General features: G+C 47.6%; 1 protein-coding gene across 1 annotated transcript; it reads right to left on the bottom strand.

Annotated features, from left to right (window-relative positions):
* Positions 1–331: 331 nt before the first annotated feature.
* On the bottom strand, positions 332–16261 carry LOC141042878 (uncharacterized). Its single transcript, XM_073511785.1, has 5 exons — positions 15711–16261; positions 14124–15132; positions 13357–13732; positions 12557–12804; positions 332–538 (listed from the first exon to the last, which is right to left on the bottom strand). Exons 1-5 carry the CDS (start codon positions 16259–16261, stop codon positions 332–334), a joined length of 2391 nt encoding a protein of 796 aa, XP_073367886.1.
* Positions 16262–16530: the final 269 nt, after the last annotated feature.

Below are 16530 nucleotides of genomic sequence, written 5' to 3'. Positions count from 1 at the left end.
TTTTCCTTGCGGTGACTGTGCTCTATTTGCAACCCGTCAAACTGTTCCTCCAATTTCCCTCCTTCATATACATATGCTTCCATCAACGGGCTCTGATAATCCTTGCTTACTTGTTCCACAACAAGCTAAGAATCTCCGTGAGTGATCAACTTTCTGATTCCCCATTTCACCGCAATTCTGAAGCCGGCAAGGAGCCCTTCATACTCGGCAGTGTTGTAAGTCACTTTCTCCCTGGGAAAGTGCATTTGAACCACATACTTGATGTGTTCTCGGTGGGTGCGACAAGTAGCACTCCAGCACCGGCGCCTTGTAGCGAGAAGGCACCGTCAAATTACATGATCCATTCTTTCTCAGTCTCCTTGACGGGGAGAGTTGATTCTTGAATATCTTCATCTTGCATTGGCGTCCATTCTGTGATGAATTCTGCCAAAGCTCTGCTCTGAATAGTCGCAGTGCTCCCAAACTTGAGTGCAAAACTTGACAATTCCAAGGCCCACTCCACTATCCTGCCAGTTGCCTCTGGATTCTTCAGAATACGCTACAATGGGAAGCAAGTGACAACGGTGATCTCATGTGCTTGGAAGTAGTGGCGCGGCCTTCTTGAAGCCATCAGGAGGCCGAAAAGCAGCTTCTGCACACCAGAATACGTTGATCTAGCCCCTGCAAGAGAGAACTAACAAGTGTCGGATCCTGCCGGGGAGGACTCTGCCTTGTTGTGGGATGGACTTGCCACTGTTGTTTCCTCATCACCAACTTTTCTCTGTGCAACTACTGCAGCACTGACCACTTGGTTCGTTACCGCTAAATATAGCAGCAATAGCTCTTGTGGCCCAGGCGTAACTAACATTGGTGCAGAGGATAGGTACTTTTTCAGATCTTGAAGCACAGCCTCCGCTTGAGGTATCCATTTTACTAGGCATGCCTTTTTCAATATCTTGAAAAAACGGTAGGGCGCGTGAGGGAATCCTGGACTAGGGGGTCCTCGGGCTATCTGCCTAACTCTTATGGGCCGGACAGATGGGTCGCACTACAGCTACTGGAAGACCGGACTATTGTACAACATCGTACCTAGAGAGGAGACCTTCGATACCTTGATGTGTACTCCAGGACAAGGCTATAGACTCAGCATGTTTATCCTCTTGTTGTAACTGACCATATGTAAACCCTAGCACCCCTGGTGTCTATATAAACCAGAAGGTTTAGTCTGTAGAGGCTAGAAGAACAACAACCATCATCCTACTAGTCTAGGTTTTAGTTCATCTAATCTCGTGGTAGATTGACACTGTAATCCTCATATACACAAGCAGGACGTATGGTTTTACCTATTAGAGAGGGCCCGGACTTGGGTAAACATTGTGTCCCTAGTCCCTTATTCCCCATTGATCCAAGATGCACAGCTCGGGACCACCCACCCGAGATCCACCGGTTTTGACACTGACATTGGTGCTTTCATTGAGGGTTCCGTTGTTGGATCGTCGAAAGGATTAATGCCTCGCCTATTCATCAACCACGCCATCCGTGTTGAGGACCTCTCCGTCCCCGACCAACATTTTGTGTTCGACAATGTCATATTGCATGCCTATCAAACCGGTCGCCTCTGCCAGATTGGAAACTTTGCCCCCAGCTAGGAGGTCAGGTTCGGGAGCCTAGAGTTCACCGCAGGCCCCCGGGGAGACCTCACCCTGTCAAGAATCTCAGCCCCCTTAGAAAAACTTGCCAACCCTGATGCTTTAGCGTCAAGGGAGGTAAACTCGCCAGGGGTTGATGCAACACGAAGCACGGCCCTGAAGCCCGACCCCGTCAGTTCGGCCAAGATAATTCCGACCGAACCCTGCCTGGGCACAACCTCGAGCGTTCCCATAGTGGCCACTCTACAACTCGGTCCCGAATATTCGGAGCTCATAGACCCATCAGATCTTTCATCATTGAACGATTTACTAGATCGGATCTGAGACATGGGAATCTCCGACAGCCAGCCCTTGGTCTATGAATAGATGGGGCCCAAGCCCAACAACAGGAAAATCTACATCCCTCCTATCACACACCTTGTCACCACCGTCAAGGAATTGGCCGAAGGCTCACAGCCACCAAAACAAAAAATGAGCTACGTCCCGATTGGCGACAACCTCGATCAGGCTCCAGTCCCGGAATCCGAGTTTTGCCCTCAGGAAAGCCCAAAACCAGACCTCAACTCGAAGCAAGACCTCGAGTCTGTGCCGTATTCTGTGGACAATTCGAAATCCGCATTCGGCACACCAGATACCCAGGAACCCTCAATGCCACTGCTAAAATTTCGGATACATCTCTAGCCGGAGCACGGAGTTTTGTCCTGCCCACCCCCCACGTTGAATACTCCCCAGACCCGGGAAGCCCTAATGTATGTGATCTAATGTATGTCAAGCAGCAGCCTGGAGAAACTAACCATCATTACTGGGCTCGATTCCTCCGGGTTAAAAACAAGATGACAGATTGTTGCGACCAAGAAATAATAGAAACCTTTCGGTTCAACTGCCGGGACGAAGGAATCTTGAATGCCCTCGCCCGTCGCCATGTGCAAAGCTTCACCGAATTATTAGACCTGGTATGCAAATATTGCACCATGGAAAGTTCCTGGAAGGCACAACAAATACATGTGGAATCAGCCCATGCGAAGCAACCTCGAAAAGCTCAGGCAAAACGCACATACCCATGGTGGTCGCCCGAACACGAGCCTGCCAAAAAGAAGAATAGATCCCTCGCCGGACCCAGAATGGTCCGGGATGAGCTACTGGACAAACCATGCCCCATACACTCGGCCTTGCATAATACAAACTCAACCCACAGGCTTTGAGCTTGTTGGGTGGTTAGGCAGGTGGCCAATAGCGGCGAAGCTATCCTTGGACTTACTCCCCCAGTAAACGATCAATGACACCCCCATATACACTACAAAAAAGAGACATCCGTGACATTTTGGGCCGAACAATTTTTTTTTCTGTCATACTTATGACACTTCTATGACGATTATTGTGACAAAACCCGGTATCATCATAGATGTGGTGGGCTCCTACTTCCATGACAAAAAATCATGACAGAAAATGGGCTTTTCGTCCTGGGCGGGCCGGAGAGCAGCTGCATGACATTCTCTGGGCCGTCCATGATAGAAAAAAACCGTGGTAGAAGCGAGGGCGAGGAAAATATCGGGGTGTTCCCGGTTACGGTGGGTGGACGGGGCCGAGCGATGCGCATTTCTCTCGTAAACGCACGCGCGTGGGTGTGAGGCATTGGGCTCTAACTGAACCCGAGCGATTGCACTGCAGGCTACGCGTTACTGAACCCGAGCGATCGATCCATGGCTGTTAACTGAACCCGATCGAGCGATTCCTTCGCTACTGCTGCTAACTGAAGCCGATCGGTGCTGCCTCTGGATGAACAGTGAGCGTTGCTGGGGCGGGGGGGGGGTTGGATGAACAGTTCCCGGTGGGGGTGGATGAACAGGACCCCGTGGTGTTGCCTTTGGATGAACAGGACCCGATCGATCGAGCCGGTTGGGGCTGGATGAACAGGACCCCGTGGAGGGCTGGATGAACAGGACCACCCCGTGGAGGGCTGGATGAACAGTAGACGATGGAGGGCTGGACGAACAGTAGCCCATGGAGGGGCGGGTGAACAGGAGTCCGTGGAGAGGGCTGGTTGAACAGTAGCTGGTGGAGTAGGGCGCGGTGGAGGCTAGATGAACAGGAGCCCGTGGATGAACAGTCGCAGGTGGAGGCTAGAGGAGGTCGACGGTGGATGAACAGTAGCCCGTGGAGGCTGAAGGGGGTTGACGGTGGAGATGAACAGTATCCCGTGGAGTCCCGTTTTGCGGTACGCCACACCCCTCCCGATGAACAGGACCCCCGTTTCGACCGTAGCGCTCCAACACAAGTCTGTTTCCTCCGTTTTGCGGTACGCCACACCCCTCCCGATGAACAGGATCCCATTTCGAACGTGGCCGGTCGAACACAAGGCCGTTTCCTCCGTTGTGCGGTATGCCAGGCCTCGTTTCCATCGGCTGTTCCGTCCAAGCCGATTGGCTGCCATGCGTTCCGTTGCCTCCCGATGAACACGACGCATTCCGTTGCCTCCCCATGAACACGACGACGACGCAGTTTCTCCGTTCCAACCCAGCCATGTACACGACCCTGGTCGTACGTATGCGCGAGTAGGCATTCGAGACCCCGCCCGTATGTACGTACGTGGCCGTATTTTCTTTCTTGCACACTGGCCGCTGTACGTACGTGTACATGGTACGTGCGCGCCTCTACATCGTCCAGTATGTACGTACACGTTCGCGACCAGAATGACAACGCTACGTACGCTTCGACCAGGTGGGTCCCGACTGTCAGGCACTTCCTTGTATGCGAAGATGTAGCTGGTGGGTCCCAGCAGTCAGGGGGGCGAATCGTTTTTGTGCCCGGACGCACTTCCTTGCGTGCGAAGATGTAGCTGGTGGGTCCCAGCAATCAGGGGGAACTTTTTTTTGTGAAATACGGTGGCCCGTCCGGTGGGTCCCCGCTGTCAGGTGGAGGAATAATTATTTTGCGCGTAATAAGGAGGCACTTCCTTGCTGCAACCGTGGACCCATCTGTCAGCCTCTCCACGTAAAGTACACATCTGATGGAAGCCGTTCCTTGACCACGTTGACCACGCTGCGCGGAGAGCACCAGGGCGGTGGATGACGGCGAGGCCTAGGAAGGGGACGACGCGGAGCCGGGGAAGACGCGGCAGTGGATGCCCACGCGTAGAGGAGTATGAGGGTTCACTGGTTCACTGCGGTGTGAGGCTGCCGTTGCCGCAGAATAACAGGGGGTGTGGGTGTGTAGAGGGATGGCCTGGCCAGTGGTGGGAGTAGTAGGGGGCGGTGAGGCCTGTGCTGCATCGCAGCCGGCCACGGGAGGTAGGAGCACGAGGCACAACCGGCGCTGGTTTGGGCGGCTGGAGCAAGAAGACCAGAGGTTGAAGAAGCACTACGGCCGTTGGATTCACATCGTACGCTCACTTGAGCTAGAATCGTGCATATTGACTAAGTTGACAAAGCCCTCCGTCCCCATCAACTTAGTAGGCCCACAAGTCAGCCTGCCACTATACTGGGTCCCAGCTAGCAGGGGGAGTATTCATTTTTTTGTGAGTAAAAAGGAGACACTTCCTTGCGTGCGAAGATATAGCTGGTGGGTCCGAGCTGTCAGTGGCGGTAACATTTTTTCGTGAAATACAGAGGCCCTTTCGGTGGGTCCCAGATTTCAAGTGGAGGAATCACTATTTTGCGCGTAATAAGGAGGCATTTCCTTGCGTGTGGTCGTGGATCCAGCTGTCAGCCTCTCCACGTACAATCCACTTCAGATGCATGTCAGTTGTTGACCACGTTGACCAGGCCACGCCGAGAGCACCAGGGCGGTGGACGACGACGAGGCCTAGGAAGGGAACGACACGGAGGCAGGGAAGACTCAGCAGTTGTTTCCCACGCGGAGGGGAGTACGACTGTACAAGGGTTTACTGGTTCGTCTGGCATCGCCGGAGAATAACAACAGGTGTGGGTGAGTAGAGGGATGGCTAGGCCAGCGATGGGAGTACGGTGGGGCGGTGAGGCCTACGCGGCAGCATAGCCGGCCGCAGGGAGGAGGGAGCAGGCAGTCCCGCCGACGCTTGTTGAGCGGCTGGAGCAGGAAGAGCAGAGATTGAAGAAGCACGACGGCCGTTGGATGGACATCCAAGAGTCACTGCTTGTGCATCAACCTTTTTTAGGAAAGCCTCAAATCTCTGGAAAATAGCATACAGCCCATCTGCCATTATTTCTAATAATTTACATCCCATTTGCTAATCCTTAAGGTTTTTTGGAGTCCATATTCTTTTTGTTAGCATTACAGCCCATATTGTGGCCACGGTTAAAAAATTGTATGAAATTTTGCATATTTGGGTGCGGTCCGAACTGTTTTTAATCCCGAAATTTCGAGTCACATTCAAACTGATTTTAAAAATAAATGTATATCAATAAAATCCAACAAATTGTCCACGCATAAAAATCAATGCAATTTAAAATATCGAAATGAAAAAAAGAAATTTGAAACTAATTGCCGGTTTGATGTGTTTTAAAAATGTACAACCCATTTCTCATTACTGATAGGCCATTTTCTCAGCCAGCCGAATGAAGCTCTCCTCGTCTTGAAAGATTTGCAGCCCAGCAGGCCTGACAAAGCGACTTACTTGGCAAATCACAAAAAAACTGGGCTGTGGCCGTGGACCCAGCTGTCAGCCTCTCCACGTACAGTACTCTTCCGATGGAAGTCGGTCATTGACCACATTGACCGCGCCGCGCCGAGAGCACCAAGGCGGTGGACGACGGCGAGGCCTAGGAAGGGGACGACGCGGAGCCGAGGAAGACGCGGCAGTGGATGCCCGCGCGGAGAGGAGTACGAGGGTTCACTGGTTCGGCTGCGGTGTGAGGCTGCCGTCGCCGCAGAATAACACGGGGTGTGGGTGAGTAGAGGGATGCCCTGGCCAGCGGTGGGAGTAGTAGGGGGTGGTGAGGCCTCCGCGGCATCACAGCCAGCCACGGCAGGCAGGAGCACGCGGCATGACCGGCGCTGGTTTGGGCGCCTAGAGCAAGAAGACCAGAGGTTGAAGAAGCACTACGACCGTTGGATGAACATCGTATGGTAACTGTTGCTAGAATAGTTCATATTGACTAAGTTGACAAAGCCCTCCATCCCCATCAACTTGGTAGGCCCACAAGTCACCCTCCCACTATACTGGGTTCTAGCTAACAGGGGAAGTATTCATTTTTTTTATGCGTAATAAGGAGGCATTTCCTTGCGTGCGAAGATAGCTGGTGGGTCCGACCTGTCAGCGGGGGGCACGTTTTTTTCGCGAAATACAGGGGCCCTTCCGGTGGGTCCCAGATGTCAGGTGGAGGAATCAAAGACTTGAGAAGGCGTACAGAACAAGCTAGTGTACCAGTAAAGAGACGTTGCTGAGTTTTAGAAAAAAGAGAGACGTGCTCCTGTAGCTGGTTCGATTCCAAACCTAGACTATGACTATATATGGTGCTATGCTACTCTGCAAGTAATGAAACTGACATATCCAACATTCGCTTCTCCACTTCTCTACTTACTCTGCCTAGCATCAGAAGCTCTGGCCGCAGCAACCATGTCCGCTGGCTGCTCGTCCACCTGCTCTTCAGCAGGCAACAACCAAATATGCGCCGAGTCGCCACCCGTACAATCGCCTGTGGGTCTCATCACACCCCCGCCGGCACGCGCACCGCAGCCGGTTGCTCATCGCAACCCGCTGCCGTTGGTGTGGTGCCACTACTGCAAATCACGCAGAGTCATCCGTCCCGTCTCAACCACAATTCTCAACCCTGGCCGAGTCTTCTACAAATGCCCGAATCAAGGGGTAATAATATGTTTAAGTGTTGTTCTGCTGCTTTCAGTTGCTGATTGTTTTAATAGTTTGGTTGATGATCTTCCAATTTGATTCATGCAGAAAAGGGAAGATTTGTGTGATTTGTATTTCTGGGAAGTTGCTGATGTGGGGGAGTGCAACTACGCTGATTATTTGGTTAGCCGATGAATCCCAATACAGACAGGTTGTGGTGTTGGACAAGTAACTGAAGGAACAGCAGAAGAGGAAGATGCAGAGCAGAAGGTTAAAGATGCAGTTCCTCTGATCCTGGCCAAGCAAGAACTGCTGAACGGCCTTGGCAACAATGAGGAGATGAAAGAGCTTGTGAAGATAATGGGCAAAATCGATGTGCTCTGTAGGATGATTGTCTCTTTATTTGCAGTGTATGTAGCACTCGTGATGTATTCAGTGGCTATGACATGAGCACTTTGCTGAAACTAGTAATGAATGAAACCTGTGTAGCAGGCTGGGCGTAGTGTTGTGAACATCTAATGATTTCTATTAACGGAAATCAGGGGGTATCCCCTTTTGCTCATAAATAAATAAATAGCAGAGGCCCTTTTGGTAATAAATAAATAAATTAGCAGAGGCCCTGTCGGGTCAGCTTTGTTCTCATTCGAAGATGTCGAGCAAATTGCAGTCCAACATCAAACTGTGTCATCAAATTCAAGTTTCACAGCCAAATATGAGTACAACTAAACAACAATGTCATCATGTTTTAGTCGTCATACCATCACCAAACACAAATCAGCATACATAACAAGTGATGTTCTCACAGGAAAATACTAAACAACATGTTCATCAGGTTTCAGTTGTCATAGCAAACACAATTTCACATAGTAGATAAAAAACATCTTCTGACAGGCAAATACGACAAAAGCAATGTAATCATCATCCGCAGCAGCAGTGTCAACATCTTCGCCATGTGTATCAGTCTGAATCGTAATTCCCCACAGTGTCATCTTCTTCTTCGTCCTCAACGTTCTTAAACGTTGGCTTCTTCTTGATCAACTCTTGTATGTCCACAACACGACAGTCAATCTTTTCGCCGACGTCATTGGCGTGATGGTTCTCAAAGATATTAGGAACATCTGTGTTATCTTGTACATCAGGAGCAGTGTAAGCATCATCTTGTTGTGCAACTTCATTAAACGAATTCCTCTGCTCAAACCTTTGCAATACTCTCCAGTCATCGCTACGTGCAAATGTGTCTTCCAAGAAAAATATCTGTGTTGCTTGATTTGCCAAAATAAAATGCTCGTTGGTCTGGTACGCCGCCTTGACATTGATGGATTTGAAATAATCATAAGCTCTGGGTTTTGCGATCCTGGAAAACAGGTTATACCAACGACAGCACAACAGAACCACACACCGATCATCCTCGAAACTGGAGATATACTGCAACTGAACAATGTCTGTTATGTTAGCATACATTTCAGTTGTCTCTTTGTCATACGTATCCGTGCTCATGATGGCACTGTTTTGTGTCTTCCTGCCTTCGTCTCGTGCAAGGGTGTTGTAGCGCACATCTCCAACAACGCAAGATTCATAATGTCTTACCCGAGTATCAGGACCCATTGCTAGTGAGTAAAGGGCATCATCAACTACCTGCCCATCCTCCCGGATCTTCTTAACCTATGGTTAGAAAATAGACAAGCTGATCTTATTATGTACTCAATATATTAAAAAAACTGACAGTGCAATTGAAAAGCTTACATGGCTCTTGAACCATTTGGCAAATCCTGCCATAACCAGTTTGTCAATGTTTCTTGGATTTTGCGGCAGTATCTCCTTTTTGTAGATGCTGCACAACATAGTGATCGTGTCAAACATCTAAATATATAAGAATGTGCTGCAAGTTTAGTAGATTACGATGTATAAGCTACAGTACTTAGCAGTTACTTGATATAAGGTAGTATCTCAGGACAGTTATTCAACACATACCAAACCATTTTGTCCAAATCTTTAGGTTTGTCCTCTTGTCGACTCTTCCCTGTAACTCGAACAGAATAATCGAAAACATTGAGCCAGGGATTGTCTTCATCCACCTCTTTGCTAAGTTGATCAGCTGTTTCGATGTATTTTGAGCAGAATGTCAACGCTTCTGTAGCAATGTAGGCCTCTGCAATGCAACCCTCGGGTCTAGCTCTGTTCCTAACATAGCCCTTGAAATTGCCTAGCCGCCTTTCAATACGGTACATCCAGCCATATTGTACTGGACCCCTAAGTAGTGCCTCATCATGTAGATGAACAGCCAAATGCACCATCACATCAAAGAAAGCTGGAGGATATATCTTCTCAAGGTCGCATAGGATAGTTGGTATCTTGTCTCTAAGACGCTCCAAAGTATCTATCCTGATATTTCTACTGCAGAGTTCCCTGAAGAATTGTCCCAACTCTGCAACTGCTCTGTATAAGTCAGGGCGGCCCAATCCTCTAAGGATAACAGGTAAAACCCTTTGAAGTAGGACGTGGCAGTCATGAGTTTTCAACCCTTGTACCTTGTTTCCATCTGCACTGACTCTCCTTTCGGGGTTGGAAGCAAATCCATGTGGGAATCTCACACGTGACAGGACCTCGCATGATTCTTTTCTTTTTACCTTGTCCAAGACGTACATAGCTGGTGCCTTATCCCGTGGTTTACCTTCATCTTGCACCTGCAAATCCTGTCTGATACCCAGGTGTGTCAAATCAATCCTAGTGTAACGACCAAATCTCGAAGGATTTGAGTCTCTATGCTTACCGTGCTAGTCCCTGGATTGAACTTGCTAGCACACACAGTATAGATGATTACCAGAATAGCAAATGCATCATTTATTACAACGTATGATCTACAATGTATAAAATAAAACAATCTGCATAGCACTTGGCTAGCTTTATTCAATCAAACAGCGGAAAGTAACAGAAAATAACGATGAGTCCCATCATAGCCCACTGGCGATGCTGAGTGCAGACTCGCGACCCTAACGGTACCTTACTATTCGTCTGAATATCCTGCAACATGAGACGTTGTAGCCATATAGGTCAATACTTGGAATGTATTGGCAAGTAACACAGGAGTAATAATAAAGCAGACCTACATGTATATGCATAGTACAACAAAGGAAGGCTTGAGGGTTTATTTTTGCAGAAAGCTGATTTTATCCTAATAACTACCTAATAGTCAACTTTTTATTTAGTTCTTTTATTACTACAATTAAATACACAAGGTTGAGTTGGCGAAATCAACTCCAACCTACCCCTTTATTAAGTTGCCCACAAACATTATTAAGTGTCACATCTGTCAAGATCATCCAACAACTGTAATGGCATAGTCGCTCAAAGTTGCCCATGACCGGGGGCACGGCTAATCATGATTAGTTTTAATACTCTGCAAAGTTTTGCACACTTTGCCCACTAGACTCAACCCGAAGATTGAGACGAAGTCTTTCAGAAGCAGTCACCTCCACCCCCGGCAGCCGGTACACCTACTCATATCTACATATGCTAGCTTACCTCGGCGAGGATCCCATAACCTACTCAACTAAGCCAGAGCCCATTTAGCTAGTGGTTGCGCATGGAAGCTACTAGTCACTAAGTCTGTCTGATCTTTTTGAGCCTGGGCGGCCGTCCACTTACATTAAGAGGGTATAAACCATGATGTTCTTGAAACCACCCATCAATACCAATTCTGCCCAGAGGTGAATTAAGTCCTTAATTACTACTCAATTTGTTATATATATAATCCTCACATAAGCTCAATGAATACACGAACCAACCCCATCTACAAAGCATAGCAAAACTACAACTACCGCGATCTGCAATGACGGGAGATAGCTCAACAACATAGCCAAAAATAATATAATAATCCTATACATGCATATATTCATAGTGTGATATAATTACATGCATAGAAAACAATAGGTAAGGGATGATCAACATGTAACTTGCCTTGTTTCTGGTTCAGAAAGTCACACTCCTGACAATAGCTCACGTCCCACTCCGGACAATCTACACGTTTCACACAATTCAACAAATCAATCATCGAAACACGAATAGAACCAAAATAAAACGAACAGCAAGAAAATCATTTTTGAAACTCAACAACAGCAGCATAACAACACCTAAATTGCACTACAGTCACAATGCAAAAAGAATCACTTAAAACAGACAAACGGTTTGAAAGTTACGACCTCCGGAAGATTTGATTCAAATTCAAACGAATTCAAATTTGAACAGTGCAAACATGCGCAAAGTTGGTACTGTGATAATGTGCTGATTTTTGTGAGTGCATAGGAAAAAGAATTACCTAAATTGCACTTATAGAATAAAAGATATAGCCAAAAGAATTTTGGATGAAAATCTGTGAAAAACAAAAAGAAACAGAAATCTCCTCGCACTGTAGCAACTCCTATGTGTGTCCTTTATCGAACTGCCACGTGTTAGCGCGTGATTGGCCGGGGTTTGCTGTGTGTGCGTGCTCACCGGAAACAGAGGAAAAACGGCGGTGGCTTTGGGCGTCAGCGGCGGCACTCCTCCGGTGGGTCTCCGGCGAAGACGAAGGGACGGACGGGTGCAGCGTTGGGTGGTGGAGGTGGTGGTGGTGTTCAACGGCGACGGGGCTCCCTCGAGCAGCGGTGGTGAGCTTGAGATTTCCGGCGTGCTCCGGCGGAGGCGGACGTCGGCGGCGACGACATTCTAGTGCCCTGCAGAGTCTCCTGAGGTCTCAAACGAGTGCAGTTTCGAGTGGGGTTTCGAGATAGACAAGTGGAGCGGCCGGGGATGATCTTACAGCGACGAAAATGACCGGTGAAACGGCGGCGTCTCGAGCTCCTCCGGCGAGATCCGTTTTGCCCTAGCTCACGCGTGCGGCAACAGGAGACGGGGAAAAGGGGCTGCGGGGTTTCCTCGACGGCTTTGCTCGCGTACGGCAGGTTGGGCCCACTCAAGGTGGACCAGGGGCACGGGGCGAACCGGCTCGGCCTCGGCGTGCGTGCGCGTGTGCGGCGCGCGGTGTCCGGCTCGGTGGAGGGGACGAGCAGGGCGCAGGACCCGCTGTCAGCGGTTGGAGGCCCGCTCGCTCGCACCCGACCCGCGCCCGATCCACCCTCTTAATTCCACGAAGTGGTGAAACTCTAAGATATGCACGGCCTCCTACCTCATATGTCACCTCCTTACGTTTTGCATCTGCATAACTCTTCTGTCTGGACTGTGCTATCTTCAGCCTGTCACGAATCAACTTGACCTTCTCCTCAGCATCTCTGATCAAGTCTGGTCCAAAGAATTGATGCTCTCCAACCTCATCCCACATCAATGGTGTCCTGCACTTTCTACCATACAATACTTCAAACGGTGCCATCTTCAGATTAGCTTGATAACTGTTATTATATGAGAACTCTACATAAGCTAAATTATCATCCCAACTGGACCCATAGTCCAAAGCACATGCTCTCAACATATCCTCCAAAATCTGATTTACCCTCTCTGTCTGCCCATCTGTCTGTGCATGGAAAGTTGTACTGAACTCCAGCCTGGTGCCTAAGGATTCATGCAACTGACGCCAAAATTTGGATGTGAACTGAGTACCTCTATCATACACTACCTTCCTTGGAACTCCATGCAGACAAACAATTTTAGACATATAAATCTTTGCTAGCTGAGCACTGGTATAAGTAGTCCTTACCGGGATGAAGTGAGCGACCTTAGTCAAACGATCAACAACTACCCAAATAGAATCATAACCTGACCGAGTCCTGGGTAGACCTGTAATGAAATCCATGCCAATCTCATCCCACTTCCAATCAGGAATAGGCAATGGCTGTAACAAACCTACTGGTCGTTGATGTTCTGCTTTAACCCTCTGGCACACATCACATGTTGCAATATATCCAGCAATTTCCCTCTTTAGGCTAGGCCACCAAAATCTTTCCCTCAAATCTAAATACACCTTAGTATTACCTGGGTGAATAGAATAAGGTGAATCATGCGCCTCCTGAAGAATTAACTTACTGATATCTGCATCCTGAGGTACACAAATACGCTTCTCAAACCATATGGCCCCATGTTCATCCTCATGGAAACCTTTTGCCTTACCTTTAACCATATTCTCTTTTATCTCAGCGATCTCCTTATCATTCTTTTGAGCTTCTCTGATCCTGTCAAGCAAAGTAGGCTTTACCTCAAGTGTTGCCAAATATCCCTTAGGAACCATCTCCAATATGAGATTCCTGAACTGTTCACATAACTCGGGTGGCATATCATCAACATTAATTGCATTAGCATGGCTCCTATGACTCAATGCATCAGCAACAACATTAGCCATACCAGGATGATACTGCACATTCAAATCATAATCCTTAATAAGCTCCAACCATCTCCTCTGCCTGAGGTTCAAATCCCTCTGAGTAAAAATATACTTCAAGCTCTTATGATCAGTAAATATATCACAATGATTACCAATAAGATATGGCCTCCAAGTTTTCAATGCATGCAAACTGAGGCTAACTCCAAATCATGTGTAGAATAATTATGCTCATGATTCTTAAGCTGACATGAAGCATATGAAACAACTTTACCTTCCTGCATCAAAACACTCCCAAGTCCTTGACGAGAAGCATCACAATATACCTGGAAGTCCTTATGTATATCTGGCAGAGTTAAGACTGGTGCTGTAACCAGACGCTGCTTCAACTCCTGAAACTGGCTTCACATTCATCCGTCCAAACAAATTTCTTCTCCTTCTTCAACAATTCAGTCATAGGCTTTGCAAGCTTTGAAAAGTTCTCAATAAACCTCCTGTAATAACCTGCAAGGCCCAAAAAGCTGTGAATCTCTCCAACTGTCATGGGTGTCTCCCACTCTGTAACTGCAGCAACCTTAGATGTATCAACTGCAACTCCATTACCTGACACAACATGTCCAAGGAATGCTACCTCATCCAGCCAAAACTCACATTTGCTGAACTTGGCATACAATTGACGTTCCCTCAATTTCTGCAATACCAAACGCAAATGCACCTCATGCTCTTGCTTATTCTTGGAGAACACCAATATATCATCAATGAAAACAACCACAAATTTATGCAAGAACTCCATAAACACATTGTTCATCATATTCATGAAGTATGCAGGGGCATTAGTCAATCCAAATGACATAACAGTATATTCATACAACCCATACCTCGTAGTAAAAGCAGTCTTTGGAATATCTTGCTCACCAATCTTTAATTGATGATAACCAGAACGAAGATCAATCTTAGAAAACACAGTAGCTCCCTCCAACTGGTCAAACAGACCATTTATCATAGGCAAAGGATACTTATTCTTAATGGTTACCTCATTCAGAGAACGATAATCAACACACATCCTCAAGGTCCCATCCTTCTTCTCCACAAACAGAACTGGAGCTCCCCAAGGTGATGAACTTGGGCGAATAAATCCTTGTGCCTGCAATTCTCTTATCTGCTTCTTCAATTCCTCCAACTCTTGAGGAGGCATTCTATACGGCCTCTTTGCAATAGGTCCAGTGCCTGGTATTAAATCAATAAGAAACTCAATATCTCTATCTGGTGGCATACCTGACAACTCCTCTGGAAACACATCTGGATAATCTCTCACAACTGGCACCTCTTCCAGGCTACCCCCCTTAAGAGAGTTCACCTGCACCTGATTACGCTTATACTTACACACATATTTGATCCTCCTCCCTCCTGGTGCACTGAGAGTAATAGATCGACTGGCACAATCAATACGACCTTTATATAACTGCAACCAATCCATACCCAAAATAATATCCAGACCTTGTGACTTCAATATAATCAAATTCGTAGGAAACTCATGCTTCCCAATAGACAAGGTCAACTGAAAACAACCCAAACTTGCTGCCATCTCAGCCCCCGGAGAACTTACTAGAATAGGTGACTTAAGTACTACGGTAGGCAGTTTATGTTTATCCACAAATACTCGTGATATGAATGAATGTGATGCACCAGAATCAAAAAGAACAAGTGCAGGTATTGAATTGATCAAGAACTTACCAATCACTTCATCAGGTTCATTATAGACCTCCTCCACATTAACATGGTTGACATGACCCTTTTCGAAGGGGTTTGGCTTGCTGACTCCTGATTCCCATTACCGTTCTTGCTCTCTGGACAAGCGTTGGAGTAGTGGCCCATCTGCCTACACTTGTAGCACTGAACCTGGCTAATATCCCTCTGCACAGGCATACTCTGGTGGCTCTGGTTATTATTCCCACCATTACCATTACCATGATATGAAGTGCGTGGCTATTGCTGTGGTCCTGAATAATACCAGTTATTGTTGATGTGCTTCCTCTTGCGATTCTCTATGGCATGTTGCTTTCTCTCCAGCACAATAGCCTTATCAATCAAATCCTTGCAATTCCTAAAAGTGGCCACTATCAACTGAAGGCTCAAATCATCATTTAGGCCCTCCAAGAATTTCTCCTGCCTAGCTGCATCAGTGTTAACATCATTAGGAGCATAACGTGCAAGATTATTAAATTCCTCCACATAAGCATTAACTGTGCGACCTCCCTGGCGCAAACTGCGAAACTCCTTCTTTTTTAGACTCATAGCACCAGCAGACACATGTGCAGCATGGAAATCATCCTGAAACTTAGGCCATGTGATAGTAGCAATGGGATAAGTGACCAAGTAGTTGTCCCACCAAGCTGCAGCAGGACCCTCCAACAAACGTGAGGCAAACCTCACCCTCTCTGCATCAGTGCATCCAACCGTCTCCAGGTTCCTATTGACTGCACGGAGCCAATCATCAGCCACAATAGGTTCAGGGGAACTGGAGAACCTCTGAGGATTCAACCTCAAGAACCTGGTAAGCATATCCACAGGTGGCGGTGGCGGTGGATTGTTATTGTTATTGTTGTTGTTCTGGTTCTGGACAAGCAACTGGATCAACTGAGCCTGTCCCTGAAGCAACTGCTGCATGTACGGTGGTACGTCATTACCATTGTTGTCTCCTCCTGCAGTAGTGCGTCTAGTGTCACGCCTCGGCGGCATCTGGTGGGCAAGCATAGATGAGTTATAGATATAATAGGGCCAAAGACTATGTATATATAAATATATTCTACCCATATGCATAATATGATCAA

The sequence above is a fragment of the Aegilops tauschii genome, chromosome 3 (assembly GCF_002575655.3).
Source record: "Aegilops tauschii subsp. strangulata cultivar AL8/78 chromosome 3, Aet v6.0, whole genome shotgun sequence".
Lineage (NCBI taxonomy): Eukaryota > Viridiplantae > Streptophyta > Magnoliopsida > Poales > Poaceae > Aegilops > Aegilops tauschii.
This window is presented reverse-complemented; position numbering and strand designations above follow the sequence as displayed.